The sequence below is a fragment of the Astatotilapia calliptera genome, chromosome 15 (assembly GCF_900246225.1).
Source record: "Astatotilapia calliptera chromosome 15, fAstCal1.2, whole genome shotgun sequence".
Lineage (NCBI taxonomy): Eukaryota > Metazoa > Chordata > Actinopteri > Cichliformes > Cichlidae > Astatotilapia > Astatotilapia calliptera.
The window spans coordinates 5,023,969-5,050,668 of record NC_039316.1 but is presented as its reverse complement, the minus strand read 5'-3'; the positions used below and the strand labels follow the sequence as shown (position 1 = coordinate 5,050,668).

The 26,700-nt window shown below is 40.7% G+C and overlaps 2 protein-coding genes across 4 annotated transcripts; one reads left to right on the top strand and one right to left on the bottom strand.

Moving 5' to 3' along the window:
• Positions 1-699: 699 nt before the first annotated feature.
• Positions 700-19,254, bottom strand: med23 (mediator complex subunit 23). 2 transcript variants are annotated; one of them, XM_026194895.1, is made up of 31 exons: positions 19,039-19,254; positions 18,763-18,794; positions 17,697-17,784; positions 17,490-17,614; positions 17,178-17,289; positions 16,831-16,929; positions 16,635-16,736; positions 16,470-16,539; positions 16,160-16,272; positions 15,982-16,077; positions 15,083-15,100; positions 10,808-11,014; positions 10,330-10,473; positions 10,015-10,160; positions 9,602-9,847; positions 9,379-9,521; positions 8,538-8,712; positions 7,937-8,100; positions 7,645-7,769; positions 7,317-7,522; positions 6,761-6,941; positions 6,476-6,646; positions 6,138-6,354; positions 5,782-5,891; positions 5,568-5,694; positions 5,039-5,204; positions 4,819-4,891; positions 4,518-4,732; positions 4,319-4,439; positions 4,085-4,216; positions 700-1,509 (listed from the first exon to the last, which is right to left on the bottom strand). In XM_026194895.1, exons 1-31 carry the CDS (start codon positions 19,087-19,089, stop codon positions 1,282-1,284), a joined length of 4,203 nt encoding a protein of 1,400 aa, XP_026050680.1. In that variant the 5' UTR covers positions 19,090-19,254; the 3' UTR covers positions 700-1,281. The 2 variants fall into 2 exon arrangements, with proteins under 2 accessions (XP_026050680.1, XP_026050681.1); XM_026194896.1 differs by lacking the exon at positions 15,083-15,100.
• A 233-nt stretch (positions 19,255-19,487) lies between these two features.
• il20ra (interleukin 20 receptor, alpha) lies at positions 19,488-25,278 on the top strand. 2 transcript variants are annotated; one of them, XM_026143319.1, is made up of 8 exons: positions 19,488-20,405; positions 21,057-21,183; positions 21,435-21,658; positions 21,739-21,914; positions 22,522-22,666; positions 22,937-23,073; positions 23,370-23,840; positions 24,006-25,278. In XM_026143319.1, the coding sequence occupies exons 1-8, from the start codon at positions 20,357-20,359 to the stop codon at positions 24,204-24,206; spliced, it is 1,530 nt and encodes a 509-aa protein (XP_025999104.1). In that variant the 5' UTR covers positions 19,488-20,356; the 3' UTR covers positions 24,207-25,278. The 2 variants fall into 2 exon arrangements, with proteins under 2 accessions (XP_025999104.1, XP_025999103.1); XM_026143318.1 differs by having other exon boundaries at positions 23,370-25,278.
• Positions 25,279-26,700: the final 1,422 nt, after the last annotated feature.

Below are 26,700 nucleotides of genomic sequence, written 5' to 3'. Positions count from 1 at the left end.
TGGTAGTTTTCTGTGATATTTTGAATAAATGATGTAAACTAATATTTAACTACTTCCTCTAAGCAGCTTTAGGAATCTAAACTACATGTTTCCATTGATCAGCTTTGCTGTAGTTCAGCTTCTCCAGTGGGAAGTAAAAATAGTTGGTAAAACTATGTAGTTACCCTCGCCACTGCCCAACATCCAAAGGCACCAATTTAATTATAATTTGATTTACTGACCCAACAATATACCCCAAGGATTTGGAATGGAGTCTATGTCTAACCATTAGCTTTACTGCCAACTGTCAAATGGCAAAATTCCCAGCTCCAGCTCTCTGCCAGAATACAAAGTGTTACTGGCTCAGAGTGTGACTTTCTACCAAACTTAATGGATACCTGTTTATGTGCTTTTTCCATATCCTCTGGCATTGAGAAAGGGAACCAATCAAATGGGGCAAGGTAAGGTAAGGTTCCTAATGTATGACTCCCTCCATCCTTCATTAATTCCATCTGTGAGGAAAGTGACTGATGTCAACTGTAAATGCTGGGCTCCCCCTGCTGGTTGTTACTATATTGCATCAGACAGAACCTGTATATTGCTTTGGGCTCACCTACTAAACAGGTGTTTGTCCACAGTAAGAGTAAGGGGTGAGCTGACCTGTCAGAATCTCTGGTATTTCTAGCCTGCCCAGGAACAAATGAAAAACATGAGAGGAGCAACAAAAAACACAAAATTTTAGTTTGACTGAATAATTCTTAGAAAAACCTTAATATGCATGGTTATTATATTTACAGTAACATAGTGGATCCATGTGTAGGTGAAGTGGTTGATACATGAACACATGAAAGATCACCGGTTTGAGACTATGAGGATACAGTCTAAATAAAGAAATACACAGTTTTTGTTACAAAGATCCATTATTTTAAAAACTTGCCTCCGTTTTTAATGAAGTAATAATGTACAACATAAAAAATGTCTACAAAGAAAAATACGATAAAATTACGCCACAAAAAATCTTCTGTTTTCCTGTGACCCATTTTGTCTGTTATGTTAAGGCTTAAATATTTTGTCAAACTCAGTCTATGGAGTTTCCTGAACAGAAAAACATAGAACAAACAAATGTTTTTTCTTCTTAACTTTGTCATAAGTTGAGATTTTGAAAATAATTTGCACAAAATTCTTGCAGGAGGCCTTGTTTATAAACACACGAGATACAAAATATCTAAATGAGAATAAAACGAACAAAATTTAAGTTCATAGTTATGATCGCTACTGTGTGTTTGTGTTTGGCAAGGCCACCTACATAGGTGTGTGTGTGTGCTGTGAGGAGGAGGGGGAGGGCGAGGCGGCAGCGGTGGAGGATGAGAGTGTGGACGGAGGGGGCTGCGGGGTGGCGGAGGAGGAAGAGGCGGAGGAAGCGGAGGCAGCGCTGGCAGCTGAGGATGACGTCTCTATCTTGCTGCTGTGCGTGATGAAGCGCAGACGCAGCTTCATGGCAGGACGCAGAGTCATGATGATTTTCTCCACCTAGACAAAGCACAAAAAAGGTGGAAGGATAAAGGATGAGAAGTGAATACAGTGATGTAGACAGAGCTAAAAGCAGGAACTAAACAAGAAAGGCAATTAGGTTGTGTCAGAGAGGTGCTTTGTAATTACCAGTTAAGCATCACATCAGTATTTATCACATTTGCTTCTTTAGAATTACTGCACCAAAAACACAGCATATTGTGTCCTGTGGTGGCTTGGAACAAACCTGCTCTTATAAAGTCGGGCACGCCTCTGGGATTGCACCTCAGCTCAAACTAAAACGGCAAAAAAGTGATGAAAACCAGCCAAGAGATGAAGTCTCAGGATCGCCTCTCTACTTTTTGAAGATGATGAATTTCTTTAAGCGGTAACCTCCAGGTCACGCTGGTGAGGTTTGCAGCTGAGAGTGAACACTTGAAAATGAAAATTAGTGCCTCTGAGCCTTAGGCCGGGATTCTCAATTGGTCAAGAGTGGAGTGGCCACTCCTGATCAGGAGTAAGCTGTTGCTCCAAATGGAGGCGTTTAAGTATCTCTGGGATCTTGGTGTTTACAGAGAGAAGGTACTGGGTTCGAATCCATGACAGCCTTTCTGCTTGGAATCTGCAAGGTTTCTCTCAAGGTAGCCTGGCTTAAATGGTGTTTCTAAATTACCCACAGGTGAATGTGAGTTCAAATGGTTGTCTGTCTGTTAGTCTGGTGGCAGACTGATAACCTGTCCAGAGTGTATCCTCTCTTTCACACTGACACAGGATAGGCTCCAGGTCCCTTGCAACCCCTGGATGGATGGGTCTTGTTCACGAGAGAGGGGAACAGACTTGTGCAGTGTTGACATCCATGCAGAGGCTACCTGCTGTTGTGAAGCTGTACATCTACGGTCCTACCCTCACCTATGTCTGTGAGAACTGACCAAAAGAATAAGATTGCAGATATAAGCACCAGAAATGAACTCCATCCAAACGGTGTCTGAGCTCAGCCTTAGAGATTGCGAGGGACTCAAAGTAGAGCCGCCACTCCTCCACATCAAGAGGAGGAAGATTGAGGTTCGGGCATCTGATCAGGTGAGATATTTCTGGCATGTCCCACCAGAGGGAGGCTCCAAAGAAGACCCAGGACATGAAGGAGAGATTACATCTGACAGGTGGCTTGGAAACATTGCAAAAAGAGGGAGGTCTGGGCATCTGTGCCCATGTGACTCAGATCCAAATAAGCAACAAAAAAAATGAATGAGTGGATAAATGGAGATAAAAAAACAGCAACTGTGTTTTGAGGAGCAGCATGCACTCAGAATGTGTGTAAAAGCCACAGATTTCTTGTCAGTTGGTTTTCCCTGTTTTACATGATGATGGTTTCATCATCTTCTTACTGCAGATTTTAGGGTATCTATTATTCAAAGGGTAGCACACTTTTTAATCTCTGTGCACATAATTACACAGTCCTACTGGCATGTCATCATTTCTCCAAACAAATTATATTTAGAGACTTTCTGTTTGGATTTATTTGAATTTCTGCAGCAGTTCCGTTTTCTGGAAGCTTTCATCTGCAACATAATAGGTCAATTTTGTGCACAAATCTAAGCTGCAGTAGTATACGGTGGATAAAAAAAAAAGCAGAAAACAGGGTAACCCTTGCCTCAGTCAGGCCTCTTATTCAAACCTGCAGGGAAATTTCCATTAGCAAGCGTGATATTTACAGACAAACAATGCTGTATGCACGCCTTCGCAGTGCAATTAAACAAGGCAATGCTGATAACTGCACTGTATTTAGAGGGTAATATTTAGGGCTCATAAATAATATTAATATGGTTCTAGTGCAGTGGTATCAAACATAAGGCCTCGGGGACAGAATCCCCTGATGATGATGCTAATCCGGTCACTGGACAACTTTAGAAAATGTGAAGGAGTGCAAAGATTTTTAACTTTCAACTGTATTTTCATCATTTTTACAGCGTTTCTTATTGATAAAGACTGTTTCCCCACACTGGCAATAACAGATAAACAATTAAATGACAGGAACTTTCCTGTTCCTGTATCCACTATTAGCGAGTTCACAATAAATCAAAGCTTCCGTTGCTCGCATGCAGTTGGTCCAAAATGCCACAGCTTGTATTAACCAGTGCTCGCCCATCCTGGCCTCCTTCCGCTGGCTCCCTGTTTGTTTTAAGATTTTATTATTTGCTTTTAAAACCTTTCCTGGATGACCACGCGTGTACTGTCTGAGCTGCTGACCGCATATGTTCGCTCAAGATCGCTGAGGTACATGGACCATTTTTTCAGTAATCATCTCTTAATTATGGAATGATCTCCCTGCCCATCTTTTAGGATGATCTCCTCATTTTTAAAAAACTCAACACAAACTGGCTTTTAACTCACAACGACAGTGGTGTGTTCTTACTTTCAATATATTATTATTTTTATTGTTGTTGTTTTTTTATTGTTTCACTGATTGTGTGTGGTGTTTTGGTGATTTGTACAGCACTTTGTCAAATTTGCATGTATAAAAAATGCCCTATAAATAAAACTGGATTGGATTGTTGTTGTGACACTGCTATGCTCCAAGGAGCCGTCAAAAGCTCACCTGCTCCTTCACGCTGTCTCCAGTGTACATGTATTTAATGTGATACAGGAAATCGCAGATCGGGTCCATGTAGCTGAGATGCTGACAGTGTTTGTCAACTGCCTGCAGCATCTCATAGAAGGCAACACCAATCTGAAATAGCAACACAGAGCAAAATGTACAAAAATCCACCAGGAGAAAGACAAAACTAAATGATATCTTTCATGTAAGATAAACAGAACGTCTGAAGTGTACCTCCAACATGCAACGCGTCCTCTCTTGCTGGAAGCGCTGAAGGAACGGCCCCACCAGGTGATACACGTACAGCAGCTGGAACTCTGTCTTGACGACTGGCTTCAGAGTCTCTGACAGGAATCTACGCAAAGACACAGAAAGACATGAGGAGAGCAAAAAGAAACAGTCTTACAGGATAGAAACAAGGAGAGCGCCTCACTTGGGGATCAGAGACAGCTGTCCGATGGATGAGTGATGCCACACGGCGTGTGCTAATGCTAGCACGTAGCTGCAGTTCATTTCACTGTAGCTCTGGTGGCAGGCGGTGAAGTCAAGCAAGGCAAAGGGATAGCCTGTCCACTCTGTCTCCGATGTTAATGCCGGAGAGCTGATCACAGAAACGATGCGGTCGTGGAGAACGATCCAGTATGGTTCCTGAAGAGGAGATCACAGGTTGTCACGGCGACAAAATCTGAACATCAGTTTATGGTGAAAGCTGAAAGTCAGAGTATTTTTCTTACTGGAAGTGCAGTGATCACAAGTCCAATGGCATTCATCCAGGCAGTGATGTTCTCTCTGGGGACCAGAGGCTGACTAAAAGGTGAACGGAGAAGATGATTTTAGGGATCATTAAAATATTCTGCATACACTACAGAACACTATTAATTCCAAAAAGATGCCATTTAAGCCTAATGAGACCCATAAACTTTACAGTGATTGCACATGGCTTGCTTACTGCACCTTTTCAACACAACATTAAGCAAAGCGTTTCCCACATCTTTTCCTGGCACGGCCAAAGCCATCAGCTCCACACAGGTGACGTGCAGGGCGTGGGCCGCAGGGTTGGGGAACTCGTTGAACCTCCAGTCACAGTTGGGAAAAGGACCCGGTGACTTTCCCGCCATGGGTGAGGTAAAAGCTAAGGAGGATAAACAATCACCAGAGGAGAAAACAGCCTTCATGGAAGCACGGATGTTTTACTTGTTCCACTTTTAATTAAACGCATATTGTTTTCGTGGAGCACACGAACCCCATCCAACCGATTTTATCTTGTTTTTAATAACTCTTTTCTACTTTAACAACCCCCGAGGCTGCAATAAAATGAGCTTAGATGGATTAATAAATACAATCCCTCTTTAAAGCTATTAAGGGAGACAAGAACTCACAGCGGTAAGGTAAATATACTTTCCAGCAGCCCAAAAGACCAATGACTTTCCATGACCAGACATTGGTCTTTTGTTGTTAAGAGTGATAGATTAATGAAGGATATTGTCCACAAGGCGTCCAATCAGCTTGCAGTAGTAGGTGTCATCAGGGATCCACACGTTTTCTTCACGGGCATTCATGCCAAACCTCAGATAGGTTTCGCTGAGACACCAGCCTGGAGTGCGGTTGTCCTGCAAAATAAAACGTTACACTGATATCAATAATTGCGCATTAGCTATTCAGATACATGAATTAATGAATGTGTCTTCTCTGTTTACCTTCAGTGAAGACATGATGGCATGAACCAGTTTTCTCTTGAGGTTGGTTCTGTCTCTCAGGTGTCTCTCATAGTAGTGAAGGGTGTTGTACAGGTAGGTCACAGGGCGATCTGCAAAGAAACGCAGCGGTAAATACAAATCCCCAATTAATGGCAAAGTTCACCTTCCCTTTTTTATCCCAAAAAGCTGATTCTGATAAGTGGATGACTGGAGAAGTTACTTAGATGAGTGATGAAACATTTCTCCCACTGAATGAGCTGCCTGGGATTTCCTGTTTCAGAATGCGTTAAGACGTCCTAGTGAATCCAACTCCCCTCATCTTGGACCCGCACAGTCCTCCTCGTAGCCCTACTCACCGTGGAACTTGTACAGCCCTCCCAGATGATCCAGCAGCGTCTCCAGAGACTTGGAGACAGGAAGGAGCTCCAGGAAGCGGTGGATGACAATGTCAAAAACGGGCAGAAAGCGCAGACACACATTCCCAAAGTAGATTGGCAGGTACTGAGGCTGGAGCTGCATGGGAGGGTTGACTTGGTCTGCGAGACCCTCAAAGTACAACTTCTCTGGGTATTTCTGGAAGAAATGGTCATTTTAAAACAGATTTGATTTAATTTCTACATTTAACTTGACTTTTTGAGATGTCTCACAGTTGTGGAACTAACTTTTAATGGAACGTGTTCTGTCGCACGTATACCTTGTGGTAGCTCATGTGTTTGCTGTGCCAGTCGTTCTGCAGCCAGTGCTCGGGAGCATTCTCCTTGACAAAATCGTTGACTCGGTTTCTGAAGTCATTGGGCTTCAGCAGCAGCAGCTGGATTATGAAGTAGCAAACCTGAGCCTCGTTTCCCTCGTGGCTACGCATCGCCTGAAGGCAGAGACATGGACCCTTATCGTATTGCAGCATGGGCAAAGAAAAAGTGTAGAATCAATGATGTCTTTGTTACAGTATATAATCCTGTAGTTCTCCGTCTGTCCTCACCAGGCACAGAATGAGTCTATCCAGCGTGACTATGTTGTATTTCCAGACCATGTCATTGAGTATTTCAATGCACTTGTTAAGCTGCTGCCCGCCAGCTGACGTTGAGAACTCATAGACGAGGAAGTCGGCAAATGTGCGCACGTGAGCCACCAGTGCACGTGCTCCAATACGTTCCAAGACCCTGAGGGACCAAAAAAGAAATGGAAACCCCCCACAAAAAACAGCAGTTAGCTCATCATCCCACAATAAGGCAGCTTTCTCCCTCGGGATCAATTAGTCACAGATGCTGTGTAGGACCCACCCCCGCCTTCCTGGTTAATTGATGTAAAATGTTAAATTTAAAATGCCTCAACAACAGAGATGAGATGCATCATTAACACAGGGTTCATTAAAATACACTCAGCAGTGTCTTTAATAGTGAGTGTAACCTGGAAACATAAACAAGTAATATTCTCGCTGATCACAGCTTTGGATTATTTAATTAAGTATTTCTTTTTTCCCCCGCTGCGCTCTACTTTTTATATACATGTGGAAGCTTAACTCATGTATAACAAACCTAAAGCCTATTTGGTTTATATGGTCCATCTCCAGCAGCATCTTCCACAGCAGACAGAGGAACAGTGGAGGTGAGCCCTGCATGGAGAAGTGGGTGATGATGTCATTCTCATTGGCCATCGACTTCCACTTCCTGTACTCCTCCTCGACGTTCTTCTTCAGATTGAAGCGCGACTCCTGAGGAACGTTGTTCTGCTTGAAAAACGCCTGAAGCAAAAACAGAGGTCCAGGAGTCACTACAGCAAGATTCAGACGTTTCATTTGACAGAGAAAAACAACAATAAACCACAATTATTACTTGAATATTTTGCATAACATAATATCTGCACCTGTAGTGGTGCAGGGAAGCAGGATAGCGTGTGTGAGGCCCAGTTATGAGGCGTAAAACTCATGATTGTCTGCAGGATGTCCTTACACCAAGTGCCCTGGATGGAGTCAGACCCTGTGAAGAAATCTGCACATACAGGAAGCAGGTGACAAATAAAACGAGACGGATTTCAGTCAAACACGATGATTAGAAGTGAAGCAAAAAGCGAAACAATGGCTAAAATGAAGCGGGCAGCAAAAAAAAACAAACCCAAAACAACCCTGCAAATGAGGCTTCAAAAACTGAGTGAGTACCGGTGACGTGTGTGGCTCTGGCCAGAGTGAGAATCAGGGCGCGATTCAGCTCTTCGGATTCGGCTGACAAAACTGTCTTTGGGTCATTGAGGAAGCGGGTGAACTGCGGCTGCACCTCCGAGCTCCCCAAAGCTGTGATCAGGCGCAGAGCTGTGCTCTCAACACTTCAGGACAAAGACAGAAAGAGGAATGATGACTCTTTTTCACTACATCATAATCCTGATGAACATTTTTTTGTGCTTAATTTGTTTCTCAGTTGAGTTGGACAACATGAGAACATGTTGTGTGGGACTTTTCTGTCTTCCACAGTTAGTTTACCTGAGTCAATAATTAGAATTAAGCAAATAACTATTTCAAACAGAAGGACTTAAAAGAATAACTTTCAAGTTTCAGATCATTTTCACTTCATGGTAGGAACATCACAAATTTCAAGTTCAAAGGCAATAAAGTGCATTAAAAGAGCACACAACACTCACGCTGCATTTTAATATTTGTTTTGATTTAATCTTTCGACTTCAAAAAGCAACAAAATGTGGAATTTTGCTTTAAATTTCTAATATTAGCAGGAACTAGCTATATGCGACACATGCTTCTACATTACCACAGATGTAGCTGGTTCTGGTTGGTCTGTGGCACAGCAGCCAAGCTGTGCAGGTGACTCAGCAGCTGGACTCTGTAGTGTGGCTGGATGTGATGCATCCTGTAACTGAACATCTCCAGTAATGTGTGAAGGATTCCCCACGCGTGAGACTTGAACACGTTGGGCAACAACTGACCTGGACAGACAAGAGTGTTTCTCATTATTTAAAACGTTTCTGGAGCTCCAAAGAGAATAAATAATAATGTAACTGTGTCCCAGTAAACTGTAACACTTGCAAATTTTACTAGCTCAATATATCGATAGTACTGCAAAACCCCATAATGAAACAGTATCATGTAAATAAACCTGCTTCCTCAGTAAATGTCATTAAAATGTTCATGATACTATAAATATAGAGATTAATAACACTATTCTGAAGCCTGACACATTCAGACGGCTTTATGTCGGCTATTTGCAGAGCTGGGAAGTAATGAAGTACAAATACTTCATACTTTACTTACGGTAAGTAGAATTTTCATGTATCTGTACTTTACCTGAGCATTTATTTTTCAGGCAACTTTTTACTTTTACAAATATCTGTACATTCTTCTCTTTACATTTTTACAACGGTTCAACTTGGGAGTTGGAAGTTGGCCTAAAGGAGTGCAGGTGTCCATATGCTATGTTTGCAGTACTTCAGAATCTAGCATCTAGCTATCTCTACAGAAGTATGACGTGACAATCCCAAACAACTATTAGTCGTTAAGAAGTAAAATGATCTCCTCCTCAAATAAAATAACAGTTCATACATCTACAATTCAACATAGTGCAAACTTTAAGTGAGTTTTAAAAATAGACTCACTGATGAATCCTTTGATGCCCAGGGACTCAATTTCCATGTAGACCAACAATCTGCTGTACGTCTCTACCAATGCAGGGGCAAGAGCAATGCTGGACTTGGCATGGGCCAATTTGATGACACGCGTGGCAATACTGTGGATCAGACTGGAGACCGGAGGGCAGGCTATCAGGGATTTGAAGTAGAAGAAATTAATTAAAACATTCTCTGTGTTTTACTCATTTACCTCATCTTTGCATGCACAGTGAGCGAATCCAGCAGATTCATGGGCAGCGGAGTGACCGATCCCGAAGCCATACAGTTGGTGCCGGGAAGGTTGATCCTCATGGATCCATTTCCATAGATGGTCTCAACCAGGACGCCCATTGGCAGAGTGAAGCACTCCGAGTTGGTGCTATAGGCGTTACACAGCAGGGCGATCTTATAGTCGGACATGCCCAGGGTCTTGTTACGCAGCGACTGCTGAAGAAATCTAAAGAAAGAAGGGGAAAAGCGGTGGACAGAGAGCCGCAAAGGACGTTTGTCATTTTATGAATTCTGGGCGACATTAGCAATTAACCAGGTATGCCCTGTTTAGGGAAAATTATGACTTTTGAAGTATTTATTATCGCTAAATGCATATCTTTGTGAAAGACATACTCATGGTGCAGCTTCAGAGAGTGCGGTATGGGTATCTGCAGTTTGGAGTTGTCGTTCTGAGCTTTGCGGTTCAAATGGATCCAGATGCAGGTCATAGCGAACGAATGGGTCGACTGGGGTTTGTTAATGTCAGGAACTGGAATGCACTGAAGAGGAACAGAAAGCGATGGTGACACTCATACCACAAGCAATATTAGTCTATTGTACCACCCCAGTAAAATATTAGAATGATGAATATTTAAAACATAGATCTAATAAAAAAACAAGACAAAAACAAGATAAAAATGGGACAGTACAAGTTGCAATAACTTGTACCTCTTTTTCTGGGTAAAGCAGGTCAAAAAGCTTCATGACAGGCAGGAAGTCAGCTAAGGCGTTCTTCTGAATGCTTCCTGATATGAACTGAAGCAGGACCCACATAAGATGATCTCTCCCTTTAATGAGACCTCTACCTGCAAGCTGATGAGAACAAATAAGGGAAAAGAGAAAATAAATCATTAAAAACACATATACACAGAATTTAATCTGCTTCATTTAATTTTTTCCTTGTTAGTAACATGTTGTTAAACATATTTAATAAATGTTATGACACGTGCTACAACTCACTCCATTGCATACATTTAAACACGTCTCAAAAGCTTGAAAAAGACAACTGAGCTTCTTAAAGTTTGGGAAGATGTTTCACCTCTCATCCAAGAGGCTTCCCCAGTTCACTGTAAACACATGTATTACACTCATGCCCCTAACTGACTGTAAACATGCTGTAAATGTTTTTCTTTTTCTCTCCTCATACCTTTTGGTGTAGCGACAGCACCATGTGAGGGAAACTTGCAAACTGAAACAACACAAAGAAGATGAGCTGGGAGGAGAGGTGCTGCCACAGCAGCTGACTAGTTCCTCCGATATCGGCGTCAAAGTGTTCCTCAGTCTCAGAGCGCTCCATGGCGTACACCACCAGGTCCACCAGCTGCTCTTCCAGCACCGGGCAACGCTGCTTATGCTGGGAGGGGAGGTGTGTTACAGGATAAAGAAAACGGTGAGAAGAAGGGAGGAAAAAAGCCAAAGGAGACAAAAAGAAGTGGAGTTAAGAAGAGAGGAAAGGAAGGTCGGATTGAAGGAAGAAAGACAGAAAGATAGACATAGGAGAGAATAAAAATAAAATCTTTAATAAATTACTTCACATTCAAACATTTTTGTTGACAGTTATTCCAGATACTGTTAAAAAGATCACTGCGTGCAGGACAGCATCTCCTTCTTGTGTTGTCACAATGGACTGTAGCCATATTCCAGTATTTACCCATATCCCTTAATATTCTGGTCCTCAGCTTGTGTTACTATACAGAAAAGAAGATGTGTTTTGGTCTTCTGTGAAATCTTTTACAGCTCTAATACATACAAAAGATTTAAAATAAGGGGTTTCATTCCATATGTGAAACAGTCACAAGGTTCACAAGCTCAGAAGTAGCTGTTATATCAGAAGATTCAGAAACAGATAGACGCTAAAGCTAACTAGTTTGCCAAATAAGCCCATAATTTTCCTTTTTAATATAATTATATTATAGTCTGAGCAAACATATAGAAAGAATATTGGCCAGGATATCCATACTAGAATTTTTAACACTTCAAAATCTGTACTGGCTCCAGTATATCCAGTATAACCCATGCTCTATCATGAAGAATTTAAAAAATGCATCTATTTAAAAGATGGGTGGGATAAAAAGAAAAAAAAGGAAAAGAAATGGAGGATTAGTGGAAATGAGAGGGTTTTTAAATCTTTTTATTTTTCCATCTAATAAGGGTTAATAATGATAATAATAATAATAATAATATTACAGGCTTCACTTACAATCCACACAGCCCCTGTTCTACTGTATGAGGTAGCTGATATTTCATGTCGCTGGGTCTGTTATTTAATTTAAAAAGAACTATGATTTCATAAAAAAAGCTGCACACTTTCCTGACATATGGCCTTCACATTTGTTCCATCTTCTACATGTAAAAAGGCAAAATTAGAGCAGAAGGAGTGAGGATCTCTGCAGCGCAGGCATTGACATTCATGTCAGGCCTCTTAACAGAGCCCTTCTTACACTGAGACACGAGGGACTGAACAGCACAGCACGAACAGGTCAGGTACGGCACTAAAAGGCACAGCATAAAACAGCAAACCAGCCACTGCAACACATTCCCACATGCAGACTAACAGGTCTGGGAAGGGACAAAGGTGTGAGTGGGAGGAAGAAGAGTAGCTGTGAAAATGACCATCCGATTTTTCTTTGCTTTGGCCTTCGGCACAGCTTCTCTTCCACCGCAGGCAAACACACACATGCTCACAGAATGAGAGAGAAAAGGGCAACAAACAGATAGAAGAAAAAGAGTAAGAGAGAGATCCACAGGCATATCTGTTGTCTACAAATAAATCATGTACACAGATCACCCAGTGATATATTTAAAAACCAGCAATATAACCAGCAGCTAGTTTATACTGTAACTGATCAACAGCCTGACTAATGGGAACCTTTTTTTCTTCTTCTTTAAATTCTAACCCATCATGCACCAGCACAATGTAATGAAATTGCATTTTCAGGAAGATATATTCAGGTAGCATCTTATTTATTAACATAACGCCCGTAATTAAAATGTTCCACTGACCTGCTGACAATAACCACAAACTATGCAAATGCAATAAAGCACTGCGGTCCTCACGGGCCACCCCCTTATTTAATTATTTTGACCTGTAACAAAAATCCAGTCCATCTCAAACCTGAAAAGAACTATTTGGTTTATGAGCCGCTTTACGGTGGCTCAGAGAGGTCAAACGCATTGCAACTTAAGAAAGCACGCCGCAGAAGCACACAAATCATAATGGAAAGAGAAAAAACTAAACAAACAAACATAAAAGAAATCACACACACAAATGTATACAACACAACAGAAGTGTTTTTTGGGGAGAAAAAAACCAAAACATGCAAACGACTGCACTGAGACCTACTTACAAGAAGCTGAGGAGAAAAAGTTGCAGGTAATGTGTGTTTTAATAACGTGGTTTGTATAATACTGTAGATACATGTTTGCTATTAGCCATTTACTGTTAGCTTGTCATTTCCACGGCTCTTCCGTCACATTATCGTGTCCCCCAAAGACACTTTCATTGTGTTTCTTCTTTTTTTGCAAAGCGTTGTGAGATTTTGTTCTATTTCTGTTGTTTTTTGTGTGCTTTTACAGTATTTTTCTCTATTTTCATCCATCCGTCCATTTTCTTCCACTTATCCAACTCAGGGTCATGGGGTGAGAGACCCTACACCCAGGACAGGTCACAAACCACTGACATCTATGGACCGTTTATATACAGTAATTGACCTAACCTCACTAAGTCTGTGGGAGGAACCCAGACATAACCCACACAAGCACGGGGAGAACAAGCAAGGCCTACATAGAACAGCCCCGGCATGATGGGGGTTCAAACCCAGGACCTTCTTGCTTTGAGGCAACTGTGCTAGCCATCGCACTAACCAGTTTTTTTCCCTATTTCCATTGTTTTACTTAACCTAGCTTGTGTTTTGTGTGCTAAACCTGGTGTTTTCCAAAGTTACAGTTTATTTGACCTTCCAGAGTCACCTTACAGCTTTTGCTGGAAAGGAATAAGGTGAATGTAAGCAATACAAATTAGAGCCACTTTATCATTTTTGACTAATGCAATCCAGTTTGCTATCACAGTGCAGTAGCATTATTTAAGAGCTATCAACTTAAAATGCAGACTGGACTATAATTAAACAAAGCATAGCCAGCCTGCCTTTTATTTATGTAAAAAGTAATAAAGTTATGATAAGTTAACCTGTGAGGTGCCTAATATTTTGCTTGTCTACTTGTAGGTACAGCACAATGTTTCTGCGCTTGCTGTGGCACACACTAACCTTTCTGTTTGGGTCTGTAGTCTGCTGTAGTCACTGTCTGCCACATGGCTAGCTATTGCTTGATTTGCAAGCTTGCTCTTGGCTAACAAATATAACAATAACAAATTGCATTAATCACCAAAGACAAGAGCACCGCTTAGTCAAAATAGTTCAGTGTTGCCCCCGGTCAGCACAACAGAAAGCAGCAGCAGGTCCGACACGGGAGGACCTTGCTAACAACAGGCAAGCACCAGACTACATCCATACATGCAGTGCAGCAGGACTTGAAATGTCAACAGCAGGGTTTAAAGTCAGAAATAATTAAGGTCAACTTGTTAGCTGGGACTACATTTGCTCTTTTGCGGCTCAGAGGAGCTGCAGCTCTCTTAGTCTGGACTGTATCCGTATGATCAGTGTCAGTTAGCTCAGCTGACATTAGGATTGCTAACTAAAAATGTTAATCAACTGCGTCTGTTGGGCCACAATGAGGCAAAGTTGAGGAGTACTCATTAATAAGTAAATAGAATTATGCAGAAACATGCTAAGCACAAATCCAAGTACTAAGCATTACTGAGAAACTTGGAGCTTGAAAGCTTTCAGCTGACTGACAACCCCCAATATAAGAGGCTTAGTGGTAATCATGGCTAATCACAGACCTATTTTTCATCTATTTATCATTAAGCATTAATTTAACTAAGCCTAAATAATTATAATCAAGGTGCTTCTTTTTTTTTGCCAAGATCATATATACTGAATATTAACAGAAAATATCAAGGAGGATACAAAAAAGATAAGGTAAGGTAGAGATAAGGTGTGCAGGTGTGATGCAAAGCAAACAGGCATTATTAAAAAATGTACACAGCGACCTGTTAATTGAACAAGTCATGTGCAGTTAATGACTCAAAGTCTCCCTGGCTTCCCATTAAACTAACTGCTTTTTCTGGTAATCTTTAATATCTCCCTAACAGTGCACCTGTCAAATATTTATTTAACCACACCAGTCTACCATTTATGGAGCCCTGCTGTGTCCATCTCAAGCTCTGTCATGTTTCCCTTTTGTTCCACTTCAAGTTTTCTTCATTTCTCCAGTTTCAGGTCGTCAGTGTGCCTAAAAAAAAAGCTAAGCGTCCAATGAGCTGGTTAGTTGGGTCGGTCAGGCAACCAGGAAGAGGACATACCTGGGCAATGTTCAGAGTCTAGAGAGCGCATGGCAGAGAGACAGACAAATACAACACACAGCCAGAGGACAAAAGAGAGAGAAAAGGAAGAGAAACAAAGAAAGAGGATGAAACGGAGAGAGGAGGGGGGGGCGAGGGAAGGAGAGACAGAAAAGAAAGTGGTGACTAAGGTAGCTAGGTTGTTTACTGTCTGTTCAGCACAGTTAGTTTCAACTCAGCCAATTCAGATATATAAACCAGATTCTGGGTTATTTACTCCAAGTCAAAATATAAAGAAATATCCATATACAGCGTTGATTATAGCTTTGTGTTAACAATCCAAGGAGCCCGGAAGAAAAGCGACTGGACTTCTTTAAGTTTCTTGAAGAAGCTTCGTCTTCAAGAAACTTAAAGTAGTCCAGTTGCTTTTCTTTTTAAGCTCCTTATATTGCCATGACCGGGATAACTGAGAACCTACACAGAAATATTTGTGATAATGCCAAACTGTCTGGATTCAATGACAGCTTGACACACTGTGTGGATGTTTGTGCTAAGTGAACTGGGCTGAGCTGAAACTGCATGAACCCAACAGGGCAAACTGACACCAGTGCATTATGGGCCAAGCTCACAGCGTTGCTTTACATTTGTTCTTATATAGGTGTGTTATAAGGACTACAAGGGAAACAAGGTAAGAGAGGTGTGACGGGAGAAGGATATAAGGAGGGTGGCAAAGAAAAGTGAAGAACCCGTGCCGAATTACAACGCAAAGAAAAGATCATGGAGGATAAGGGAAACAGCAAGAGCAGGAGCAGATAAAAGATGGTAAGATGAAAATAACGGGGGCAGGAAATGTGGGGGCATTTGGAGGTCTTGATATGGAGGCAAAGGGAAAAATACAAAAGAAGATGAGGTTGTTTTACCTGCTTGTTGAGCCCCAACATGTTGCACACCATCTCTCTTGAATAAGGCTGTTCTAGTACATAGCGTAGCAACCCTGTCTGTGGCTCAAAAAGGTCCTATATGATAACACACAAATCACAATCAAACTTCTGTACGTCTAAAGGTGTGCGTGGTGTATAAGTCCAGCGCGTTTGTTACCTTGTCAAACGGCAGCATGCCTCTCAGAGGGAAGCGAAGAGTGCTGGGGTCTAATTTCCAGGAATTACAGATAGCACCGCTGTTATTCACCACTGGCAACAGACTGCATCGTCCTGTGAGGACACACGGACGCAACAAATGATTGTACATACCAGACTGACTACATGAGATAAATAACTACAAACTGTCTTTTTAGTTTTCATTCACTTTCTAGTGACTGTCCTATTAATAATAATAACACTTCAAATGATAAGCGGCATATTTAAATCTCCAGGAATCCATAAAAGGAGAAGCAACCAGTTCCTCTTACCACAGATAGAGTTGATCCGGGCTGTGGGTCTAAAACTATCCACAAAGTCTGATATCAAACTGCCCAAAAGCTGAAAATGCACAGACATGATAAGGAATTCACAAATAAAAATTCAGACTATATAGTGTTACATATAATGTTACACATAGCTACACAAACACTCACCCAGTGTGAGAGCTGCCCCTCTGGATAAAGTTTTCTAATTTCTGTGATAGCAAAGTAGGCTGGAAGGAGACAGGCGTTTCTGTCCAGGATATATTCTACCACCTGCAACATGCATAAATATAAGTAAACCTAAAAAGTATTCAAATAAACCATCAAAATGACATATAATTCATTTTAAAGGTATAAAGATGGGTACCTCTCTGGCAGCCAAAAGCTGCTGGACTATAGCTGAGCTGACAGTGGTAGGAATAGTTTGAATTTTATCCAGCACAGCTTTCAACAGGTCCCGAACACCCTGACGCAACAAGTATAAAAGAATTCATGAACAAGTGTCTCACGTGGAAAGCTTAAAATGACTTTAAAACGTATGACACATTGTAGGATATTCTTCTAAAAGCCAGAGATCCCTGTTTAGCAGCAGTCAACAAAAATAAAACCACTGAAAATCAAAACAAAAAAGCACAAACAATCGAAGAATTGAAGAAACGAATTGGAAGAATCGATCCAGATGTGTCTGTGTGCTAGAAGTTTCGTGTCAGAGACCTTGTAGTCCACTCCCCCGATGATCTTGCGGATCAGCTTGAAAGTTAATGCCCACAACTGTGTTCTCTCCCACTCCAAACTGTCTGAGGTTATTAAGGCCACGCACACCATCCTAAAGATACGAAGATTAATGATTTAGACAAATAACATCAAACATAATAAATACAGTTAAAAACAACTCATTATTGGGATGTCATAAAACAGATAAATTAAATATAATAAATTAATATATGGAAATATTATAAATCATTCTTTGAACCCATTTTACTTCTTTAGGCGTCAAATAATCTCACACTATATGTATGTGTGTACCTGGGTGGTAAAAGACTGGTCTCCACAGCCATTGCCAGACAGTCGTAGAGGAAGGAGATCCTCTTGGGGCTGTGCTGACTGTGTATAAAGCGCACAATCCATTGCACACACTGTTCATGAGACTCCTGCAGAAAGACATTGGAGCAACTGAGAAATCTCAGCCATGTAGGTGTGAGCAAGTGGGAGTGTATGTGTGTGTGTAAAAACCTGTGGCAGGGTTCCCCAGTACTGTCTGAAGGCTCCAAGACAACTGATCAGCTTAGTCCTCTCATCCTCTGGAGTGTCCATAAACATCCTAAAAACACACTTCTTAATTTTAGCATTTAATTTTGCTCCATACATTTTAATATACACACACCGGCCACTCTGTTAGCCACATCTTTTCAATACAGTTATCTAATCAATCGATCACACAACATCACCTAACTGCCTTTAGGCATGTGGACATGGTCAAGAAGACCTAGTTAAGTTCAAACTAAGCATAAGAATGGGGAAGAAAGGTGATTTAAGTGACTTTGAACATGGCATGGTTGTAGGTGCTAAACAGGTTGGTCTGATTATTTCAGAAACTGATGATCTGCTGGGAATTTCCCCACATATACATCTCTAGGGTTTTCAGAGAATGGTCCAGAAAAGAGAGAAAAGGCAGCAAGCAGCAGTTCTCTGGTGGAAAATGCCTTGTTGAGGTCACAGGACAATGGCCAGATTGCTTTGAGGTGCTGGGAACAAAAAAGCAACTCCGATAAACACAACCCCCCTATTCAGAAGAGCCTCTCTGAACACAACATGTCAAACCCCAAGGCAGATGGACTACAGCGGCTGAGGAACATAATGGATGCCGGTAATGTAAAATAAGAACAGGCCACTGAAGCAAAGCAGGATAACACAGCATGTCTTAAAATTCAAATTACATCAAACTAGTTTCTCGAACATGACAATGAGTTCAATGTACTCAAATGATCTCCACAGTCACCAGATCTCAATCCAGCAGAACACTTTTGGGGTGTGGTGAAACAGGAGATTCACATCATGGATGGAGCAGCCAACAAATCTGCAGCAACTGTGTGATGCTGTCATGTCAATGTGGACCAGAATCTCTGAGAAATGTTTCCAGCACCTAACAAAGTGGCCTGTGAGTGTATGTATGGTCTTACTGCTGAAACATCCAGCAGCACTACCAGTGTGCAGTAACTTAACATTACACCTTTTAAAGCTAATAACAATGCAATTGCAAATATCGGGCGTTATTAACATGAATTCAGAGCAGCCTTACCCAGCAAAGGCCTCTTCTATCATCTCAGTTTTCTAAGAAAAGAAGGAGAAAATAAAAATACATTAACGTAAGTGAAGATTTGTGATATTAACGGTGCACCCATAGCTGTTAATTCTCATGTTGGGGACATAAAGTAAAAACACCATCTGGTTATATTTAGGACTGCTCATTTGCAATCCAAAGTAAGTTCAGTAAATAGAAAATACTACTACAGTTATCTGACATGCTAACTAATGTTAGCTCGGCTGACACTCAGTAAACAAAGGTGCAAGTTACCACAACATCTTCAAAGATGCTCTGAAGCTGTGTTTCCATCGAAAGCGCCATGTTTGCAACCAAAAGACAATTATTCAACGAACCATCCCAGAATTCAAACCCGTTACTCCTCTACGGGAGCACAGACGATAACCACCCCATCTAGCTAAATGCTAAAAGGAAGCAGAATGAAAGCGGCCGCATGAGAAGCGCGATGGCAAAAACAATCCGGGCGTGCAACGGAAACACAAGTGGGACAGTTCCGCCCCATTGTTTCTTTGCTTAATTATTATTATTAGAAATTGTAATTCTCATACGTCAGTAATTTGCAAATAATAAAGTTACACATTAATAATATTTTTTTCCAAATATTTATCACAACGCTTGCATTTTTGAGTGTTTAAAATCTGTATTCAAAAATTCTGTCCCTTCACTAAGACAGGTCTGTGGCCACAAGATGTCACAATGGACGATGTTTGAGCACCCGCTGTTCTTCTCGATATTTGCTAATTGATTTTTCCATGTTTTGTTTATAGCTTTCGTGAGGTTCGTGGTGGAATAATTGGTGGTGTGATGAAGAAGAGTAAGAGTAAATGTTTACACTTTAAACAAAACAGCTTTCTCTTTGCAAATGGGTTACCCAGGTTTAGCTCAGTAGGGTCAATATTAATTTTTAATATCTAATCTCATTTGACAGTGTATTTAGAGAGAGAGAGAGGATATTAGCTGGGGGGAAACGGACTAAGGAAATAACACGGAGCACCTTATTACTCAGGCTGCTATCCGGATAAACACCACAGGAACATCTTAAGGAAACTGTACCTGTTCCCACATAACAGCCTCCACACGCCACACCACCGCAAAACTAAACACAGTTCACTTATTTATTTGGAAATGGGTCACGTATAATGTATTTTTTCTTTCCACATATTGGAGTGGATCTAATTGTTTACTAAGTACTTGTACTTAAGCTTAGATTTTTGTAGCCTATTATCTCAATAGACGTCGACACGCCCACGCCCACGCGCGGCTCACAGGTGAACTGTTCACAAACGAGTAAGGTCACATTCCTTTCCCCAAAAGGAACAAGGAAGCCTGTCAGGTCGCAGGGATTCCTTTAACTGAATCCACGGGGTTTTATTGGTTGGCAGTTTCACGTAACCCTTCCGACTTCAGCTACATTCTTTCACTTTAAACCTTGAGTGCGTGGTTTTAATTTCCTTTAATCGAGAGAACTGCGGGCAGGTGTACTATGAGGAGGAACTGGGGGGAACCTGCCGAGGGGATTGGAAGTATTTGCTTTCTTGTTTTTGTGAAAACATGACGACTCCGTACAAAGATGTTGGCTATATTCACATTATTCATTTTTTATAGCCTGCACTCCACAGGTAGGTCTGCATTTAAATGCTAATATCTATTTTCTTTGTTGTTACTTTGTGGCTGCTGGGTTTCTTTGTTTCCACTGTTTCCATTTTGTCCAGTTAGTTTTATGGCGTTTATTCAGTTTAAGCGGACTGACTTTTATACTACAACAATGCACCCAACGATGAGATCATTAAAGAAATTAACACATTGTAATTTAGTTCTTCCACATTAAGTGCAGAAAGCGGCTGTTAGAGCTACAAACACGTGTGGTTTTGTTAACAAAAAATGTATTAGTCCATCTAGCTCTACTTTAAGTGTAAACTCACTTTACAGACTCAGGTTTTTCATCCTGAGATCAAAGCTTAAAACACATTATTTGATCTGTGTGCAAAATGTACTCTGGATAATCTTCCCATAGAGAATCTTTAATCAAACACTTTTATTGTGTTTGCCTACTTGAAATGATTTATAAGGAGCTAAGTGTACTGTGTGAGGTGGAACAAAGTCTGAAAGGCAGTGAATCATAGTGACAGCTCACACCTTGTGGTCATATGTGGACAACTAGTTGAATAGTACCATTAAACACAGGGGAAGTTTAAAGGTCAGTCAGGACAACTAGAAGCTGGTGTATATTCTGATGACAGGCACCTCACCTCTTGTCTCTTTCCCCTCAGTCTCCCAGTCTGTTCCCAGCCCCATCAATGTCACCTTCTCTTCTGTAAATCTGAGGAACGTGCTGCAGTGGTTTCCAGGAGAAGGCAATTACGCAGATGAAACGCTCTACACAGTGCAATATTCCATGTGAGTAAATGTTTTAGAATTTAAATAAAAATGTATAGTTCCCAAGAACTAGCCTAGATGCAGTCCCAAAGGGATTTATTGGCAACAAAAAAAAAGTTCCAGCAAGGCTAAAAGAAATAAAATGCAACACGATCTCAAAATCAGTCTGCCTTGTTTAAGTTAATTTTCTTTATTGACTGTGACTTTAAGCAAACTCTGCTCAACCTGTGCAAAAGTTCACCTCTGAATGTGTGGGTCTTTGTCTTTTCCAGCTATGGAGACAGAATTCAAGGTAAGAAGGGGAAACGGGTGAACTGGAAGGCAGTGCAGCACTGTACAAAAATAGTCCGGACGTGGTGTGATCTAACCAGTGAGATGTGGGATGAGAACCAGGGTTACTATGCCAAAGTTCGTGCTGTGGAGAGGGGAGCGTCTTCCAAATGGGCTTCTTCCAAATGGGCTTTCACACCCAGGAGATTTGAGCCAAAGACAGACAGTAAGTTAAAGAAACAAAAGCATTACATCATATTTAACATGTTTACACTTTAAACAATAGAGGTTTGTCCAACTTTGTAGCTACTTTGGGGCCCCCACTGCTTTCTGTGGAAATTGAAAACAACAGTGCCACCATCACTATGATGGGACCGATGAGGTATCCATCAAACAACCACACCCCAGCGCTTTCCATGGTGACTCTCTACGCCGAGATGACTTACAACCTCTCTGTTCGCAACACCCATCTGAACCAAACGGTAGGTATAAATCAAGTAGAAATATATATGACTACTGTAGCTTGACTCCGCATATAAGAAAAGTTTTAAAATTCTAGGAAGAGGTGAAACAATCTCTATCTGATGTTGCTGCCCTGAATTGCTTTCATTTCAAAAACAGGATTGTCAGGCACAAATAAAAACATTCATGCTAGACATTGTATTGAAAACTTCCTTGTAAAGCACTGAGTCAACTACTACAACTTCATTTTTTTTGTAGTTTTTTTTTAACTGCTTATATATGGAAAAGAAATAGTAAAAACTTATATGTGATTACTCATGAAAGTGGCCACTTTCTCATTACTTTCATACATTGTTTTCGTAAGTATCCAAAACATACAAGTTTCATTATATAATTTTTCAAGGGATCTTATATCTGTTTTCACTCTTATATGCTTTTCATACAAGTTTCACACAAGACGGATACAAACTTTAAGATTTATATATATCTTTTCCATATGGGTAGCTATGACGACAAACTAACCTACGCCCACAAAGCATAAACTTTTTGTTTTTTGTGCAGCAATTCTTTCCAAAATTCTTTCCCACTCTCTAGCACTACCTAATCTGTGCACTTGTTGGTTTTTAGCACCATTTCCCAGTTGTTGGCAGCGTGTACAAATACCGCCTGATGAAGTACAACATGGAATACTGCTTTTCTGCACAGTTGAAATTCTCCTCGATGCCAATCCACTGCCAGTCCTCTGCATGGCTCTGCATAACCACACCTCAAGGTACAACTCCATTGCGTGACCGTGTCTGTAAATGAGAATATTCGGCTCCCTGTTTGAAATGTAGAAAAAAATGTCAATAAACATGATATCAAAGCTGGAGAGCGATTAGTGTTTGTGCGGCAGGTGTATTGTACTTCCTTGTGTGAGCCAAATATGTCGGTCAAGGAAATGGTTCAGATGTTAGATTATTTTCTTTTCACATCACAAGCCCTGGATGAATAAATATTTTCACTCACTTCACCCTCTTTTTCTTTTTTTTTTCTTCTCTAGACCCTGTGATTGAGCAGCTGCAGAGTGTGACTGTGGGTATTGTTGTTCCAGCTTTGTGCATTGGTATGATCATTGCAGCTGCCTACCTTTTCCATCGCTACCTGTCTGGGAAAGACCAACACAGTCCAAATATACTGGTAATAGAAATGCATATAAACATACTGGCAATTCAATACCTAAACAGCACTTAACTTTAATTAATGTAGGTTCGCTAAACTGGGCAATGCATGTTGTTTTTTTGTTGTTGTTGTTTGTTTGTTTTTTTTTTTTAAATACGAATTTAACAATTCACCTTAGGGAACCACTGACATAATTGCACTTGCAAACTGAAACTACTGCTTTGCATTTCACCTAAATGAGATATCTTTGAGTAGTGTTTCAAAGGTAAATTATCAAACATTTCATACCTTTTTCCTTCCCTTCCAATTTCCAGAACCCACCTTCTTTTCACAAGTCTCCTATTTTGTTCCCTCCTGAGAGTTCCAACCTCATCCCAATCAGCCCCATCAGCCCTGAGCCACCAGGAAACTTATTCACAATGTCAGGCCTTGAACACCCCATCTACTCTCTACAAGTTGTGGATCCCCCACCCAGCTACTCGCCCCAGAGGCATGAGGCTCCCTTGGATGATTTGTCCGTTGAGTACGGGGGTATCAGCATGGCTCCTCAAATCATTGTTGAAGGAGAAGAGGAAGCAAGAGGAGGGAATCAAGATGATGGAGACCGGAGAGTTGAGAGCGTTAACTCTGGTGGAGCTTACGCTCCTCAGGCTAACACTTCTTGGACATGCAAACAAACCCCCATGCAAACACATGGCCAGTCATCTGCAGGTTTACAGTCTTTTCCAAGATCAGCTACATGTGGGCTCAATAAAAAGAAGGATGGACAGATTGAAAGTTTACTGGTAAGCATTCGGTTAAATCTGCAAACAATGGAGGAAGTAAAAAGGGGAGAAGAGCTGCATGGAGAGGTGATCTGGAGCACACATAGGGAGGGAGTGGCAAACAGAGGTGTGGAGGAAGGAAACAACTGTGAAAATGTGCCTTTAATCTCTGCTTATGCCCCACAGAACATTCCAAACATGTCTGCCTCCTCCTCGGACCAATCTGACATCACGCTAGATGACTTTAGTGTCAATCATGAAAGAGGACTGCATGTACCTCTACTTTTAGAGAGAGGTAGAAGACGGAGTGAAGAGGAGTATGTGACGAGAGCTAGGTTGAGGCTAGATAATGTTTCTGTCAGCCAAGCAAGTGACGAAGAGGAATAGAAAGAGTTAGAACACGACAGGTGGAAACAGGGAGTGAAGTGGAGAAGGTTTTCAACAAATGGGACTTTGTTGGGATCCCCATGGATCAGTAGATGATATTCATCAGTAAAAACCACTAACCCTGTTCTTGAAAGATAATCCAGGAAACATGGCCAGTATACAGTTTCTCAGCTCTATTCAAATGCATACAGTGCGTGATAAAAGCAGCGTTTAGTACTTAGTACTCACTTAATAATGTTACCTTTATAGCTGAAAATCTACTGATATACACATGAAGAAATCATACTATGGTGAACTTTGAAGGATATGTATTTATCTTAATTACAAGATGCACTGTATATTTTAATGTAATTTGTTTTGAATCTGTATTCATCCTCATGTAGCTGTCTGATAGTGACAGAAGATAATACAACATATGATCATAACCTAACATAACGAAGAAACTACACTTCATTCTGGACTGGTGTCTGACATATCTCTCTAAGATAATCAGATGTTTGTTTGGGTTTTTTTTTAAATAGAAAGTACAGAAAAATCCTATATAGGAAACTTTACCCGTGTGTTTTCTTTTAAGGGTATGATCGCAGTGTATTGTAGATGTTGCATGACCGTACGTGTCCGTGTTTACTTGTAAAGGTTGAATTACAGTGGGTAGTTTTTTTTTTTTTGTTTTTTTTGTTTTTTTAAGAGAAAAAGCTTGTCCATCATGCTGTTCCGAGTAAAGCATTCAACCTGCTTTTATTTAAATACTGTGGACTATACACCTTTCGCTGTTGTGTTTGTGAAGCGAATCCCTCGTTTTCACTGCCAGTAACAGCAGTATCTGTTCGGTAACTGGAAATGTTGATGTTAAGTGGAATGAGAAGTGTAACTGTACATGATCATGACAACATCTTTGATTAATAATGAGTTGTATGATCTGCAGTTTGTGTCCACTACCTTTGTGCCTTTGGGTTAAAAAAAACTGGTTAAATCTGTGAAATCTGATTATGCCATCATATCGTCTTTTGTCGCTTCTTCTGAACCTTGCAAATGTATTCCCATCTGCAGTATTAACAACATTATGGTTTTACCTTGTTCTTCTCCATTTTTGCTGTTTCTGTTCTGAGCTGAACAGAACATATTTTACACTTTGTCATTTAGAACTTGTCAGACTTGTTTACTGCAGTGAGTCCTGCATTCCAACACCAACAACACGCTTAAAATAGCAGTTAAAATATGTGATCATTACAAAGTACACAAAAGGCTTTCACTGGCACTTCTGAACATTTGTGCATAAATTATGCTTTGTTTTGACTTTTTTTGAAGGAAATCAGTGTGGTCTGTGTTAACACAGTTCCTCTTTCTGTGCCCGTGCTGTTCCTGCATGAAGTTGTAACTGCCCAAAATATGTTAATTTGTAACATCTGACTCATACCATCTCTTTGTAGCTCGATGGGACTTTCTGAGAATAAATTATTTCTTCCTGTAGAAGCTTAACCTTTGTGTTACTAAAACAACACAGAGGGGAAACAGGTACATTTAGTTTCTGACACCCACTTCTAACGTCCATTCTGCACACTGATAACATCTAAAACAGGTTGTTTCAGGTTAATGCATTTACAGAACTCAGTTTGGTGCATGAACTCTGGTTAACCGTTCATTTAAAACCATGATATCCATGTTGTTTCATAGCTTTATATAGTTTGTTGTCCAGTTAAACCCTTGTATTTTAAGAAGGCATTAGGACACTGTATACAATGCAAATGTCATAAACCCATATTTTACTCACAATGGAACACAGCGAGCATATCAAATATTTAAACTGAGGCATTTTACTGTTTCATGAAAACTATTAGGTTGTTTTAAATTAGATGGCAGCAACACATCACAATGTTTGGATGGGGGTATGGGGGGCAGCAAAAAACTAGAAAGGTAAGTTGTAGTAAAAAATATTTGGAAGAGCATTTTGTAACTAATTAGGTTCATTAACAACAAGTCAGTAACATGATAGAGTGTGAAAAGAGCATCTTACAGAGGCAAAGATTCTCAAAAGGTGAGCATGGGTTTGCCCAAAAAACTACATCTAGAAATAGTGGAATACTTTTAGAATGATGTTTCTCAGTGTGTAATTATGAAGACTTTATCTATAGTACATAATAAAGTACAATATTATCAATCTTTTTTGAGAATCTGGAGAAGTCTCTGTGCACAAGGGAGAAGAACAAAAATCAATATTGGATGACTTTGATCTCTGGGCCCAGTAGTAGCACCACATTTTTAAAAAAGGCATTATACTGTCAAAGACTCAGGAACACTTCCAGAAATCAAAGGATGCTGAGATCAAGCACGCTGTTCATCTGTTCTAAGCTGTTGTACTTAGCTTGTAATCCTCCTGTTGACAGCTTGTTTATACGCAGGAAAAAAGGTTTGTGCGAGCTTTTATTTCAGCCTGCATCTATGCAAATAGACAGAATTGGCACCAAAGTATCTGTTCTTAAATGCACATAATATA